At 43.7% G+C, this 2,735-nt stretch overlaps 1 protein-coding gene across 1 annotated transcript; it reads left to right on the forward strand.

The window, feature by feature from the left end:
- The first annotated feature begins 1,896 nt into the window (after positions 1 to 1,896).
- Positions 1,897 to 2,697, forward strand: LOC120090608 (capping protein inhibiting regulator of actin dynamics-like). The gene has a single exon (XM_039048327.1). The coding sequence runs from the start codon at positions 1,897 to 1,899 to the stop codon at positions 2,695 to 2,697; it is 801 nt and encodes a 266-aa protein (XP_038904255.1).
- The last annotated feature ends 38 nt before the right edge of the window (positions 2,698 to 2,735 follow it).

The following is a 2,735-nucleotide window of genomic DNA, read 5'->3' on the forward strand; positions in this document are numbered from 1 at the left end:
CGTACAGATGGCCGCGGTGACCTCTCTTCTACAATTGATGGCATTTAATCAAGGTGCCCTCTCCCAAGGATCAGCGCAACCCAATGTGCCGGCACAAATGGCCGCAATAAGTTGCGTCCAATGTGGAGGGGGCCATGCGGTGGAAATGTGCCAATCGAACCCGCAGCAAGTGTGTGCTATCCAGAATAATCCGTAATACAACACTTATAATCCCAATTGAAGGAATCACCCTAACTTCGGTTGGGAAGGAAATCACAACCAAAGGGGGCCAAGTAACCATAAAAACTGCAACTCCGGGAATCAAGGAAACCCTCCACCTTTTCATCAAAACTAGAATCAGGGTCATCAGAGACAACCACAAAACCAACCATCCTCCGCAAACACCTCTGGAAATTCATTGGAGTCCTTGCTCAAGCAATATATTGAGAAAAACGATGTTGTAATGCAATCGTAGGCGTCTTCAATCAGAAACATGGAGATCCAAGTTGGGCAACTAGCAGTCGAACTACGCAATAGAACACCTGGAATGCTGCCAAGTAATTCCAAAGTCCCAGGATCTCACGGGAAGGAGCAATGTCCTTGACGACATTGTATAGGAAAGCTTGTCTACCTGCAGAGGTATGGATTGCGTTCATCATGGAAAAATGTCTTCTGGTCCATATCTCTAAATCCTATGTTTAACTGCTTTCTTAATTACCTTCTTTATTGCTTTATGAATTTTGTTATTTATTGTTTCCTTAAACTTGTTTTTATTGCTTTATGAAATTACATCTCATTTAATTCACTTGCGTTAATTTCCGTGCTCTGTCTAATTTTCTTACTTTTCTGTATTAATTGCATTATCCTTAATTGTGGTGAATGATTATTTAAAAGAAATTGATTACCGCAAAGTCCTAGTGACTTGCTTTGATGGAAAAGAAAGGAAGAATATATATATATATAATAAGAATAAAAATAATAATAACAATCAACATCCGATATGCATTGCGATGATGGGTGCATCTTGTGCTAACAAGAGACACTTTGCGTTCATCCTACCTAAATGCATTGCGTTGAAGAGTGTGTTGCGCTCGTATGTATTTTTCGCCCGTCCATAGCAAAAATGCACTATGTTGAGGTAGTGTTGCGCCAGTAGAAATACAGTGCACCCGTCCTCCAGAAATGCGTTGAGCCGGGGGGTGTGTTGCGCTGATACATGTGTTGTTACCCATCCTCTGCAAAGATGCATTGCGTTGATGGAGGCATTGCGTTGATTCTTAACCTTGCGCCCATTCGAATAAAACATTAAAGAAAAATTCTTTTTGCAAATAGAGTAGTCTAATCGTTTAGGCTTCCAAGGAAATGATGATTTCGCAGATGAAAGGGTGTACTTCTCTGTTGATTCATAAATGTGAGGAGTGCAGCGGCAGGCTTTTTGAGTACCTCGAGGCCTGCCATCGCAGAATTTGCATTGGGCCCAGCAAGGTCCAACCTATAAATTCCCACTTTCTTTGTCTGAGAGAGCCTATTTGAGTCTTTTGCAAACAGAAACTCTAGCAGAGCCTTTGTATACCCAGACTTCAAACTTCCTTTCTAAAACCCAAAGAACTTTCCCCTGTTTTTTTTTCACTCAATACTTCCATGGCTGATCAGTCTTCCCATCCATACTCTTCACCCTCACAAGGCCAACTCATTGCAAGAGAGTCGACATTCCTCGCAGCAAGCTGTCGTCTCGCCGCCCAACCAAAACCCATCCCTCGAATTGTCGGAAAGCCTCGACGAAAACCTGTAGCAACCGAACCACTCCGCATTTGAGAGGGGCAGAGCACGGAGAGTGCCCCACTCCCAACACTGTCTTCTGAAAGCGAGAGAAAAAGAAGAGATGACAGAGAAGTGTTCGAGAGTATTTTGAGTAACATGGAAAAGGAAGGGGGGCTGATCAAAGCGGGGGTTGTTAATCAGCCACTACCTTCGAAGGAGGAAATGGAGGAAGCTTCAAGAAAGAGTGCCCTGGCCGTTTCGGATTCTAAGGAAACTGTTCAAACAGAATCCTATGAGGGACCCATCAGGGTTACTTTGGAGGAAGCGGTGGTGGAGAAGCAGCATGAAATGGCTGAGGAGAAGAAGAAGAAGAAGAAGACTAAGGAGAAGAGGGCTGAAGGAGTTGAGGAAGCCTATCCAATCAATAAGAAGGAAAGAAAAACGAGTGGAAAGAAGGAACGCAGGCCGGAGGAGACGCGCCTAAAAAAGAAAGAAGAGAAGAGAAAGAGGGCTGAGAGCCCAGAAATCGACGGAGAATCCACCTCCGCAATGGTGGATAAGGGGGAATTAGCGCAACAAAAAGAATCAGCACAACCTGAAGAGGAAACAACGCAAATAAGAATGGTTGCGACTGATGATGAAGAAGATTTAGACATCACCCCCCTTAGGCGGCGTCGCAAGGAGAATGCACGGCAAGGGTCAACAATCGACCCAACAATTTTGCAAAGTGCATTAGAAGAGAAGGAGAGGAGAAGAATAAAGGAAGAAGAAAAACAAGAGAATATGTTACGGGCACAACAAATCATCGCAGAAGGAAGTCGAAGAAGAAAATTACAAGATGAGGAGATGTGCCGCAACAACGCAATATCGGCAGAAGAGGAAAGAAAAGGCTCGAGGAAGAACAATGCATTTTGCTGGCCTCAGAGTAATTTGAAAGAGAATTCGAAAAAGAAATGAGAGAAGAAGAGGAGGAAGAAAAGAAGAAGAAGGATGAG

Source organism: Benincasa hispida, chromosome 11, assembly GCF_009727055.1.
Source record: "Benincasa hispida cultivar B227 chromosome 11, ASM972705v1, whole genome shotgun sequence".
Classification (NCBI taxonomy): Eukaryota; Viridiplantae; Streptophyta; class Magnoliopsida; order Cucurbitales; family Cucurbitaceae; genus Benincasa; species Benincasa hispida.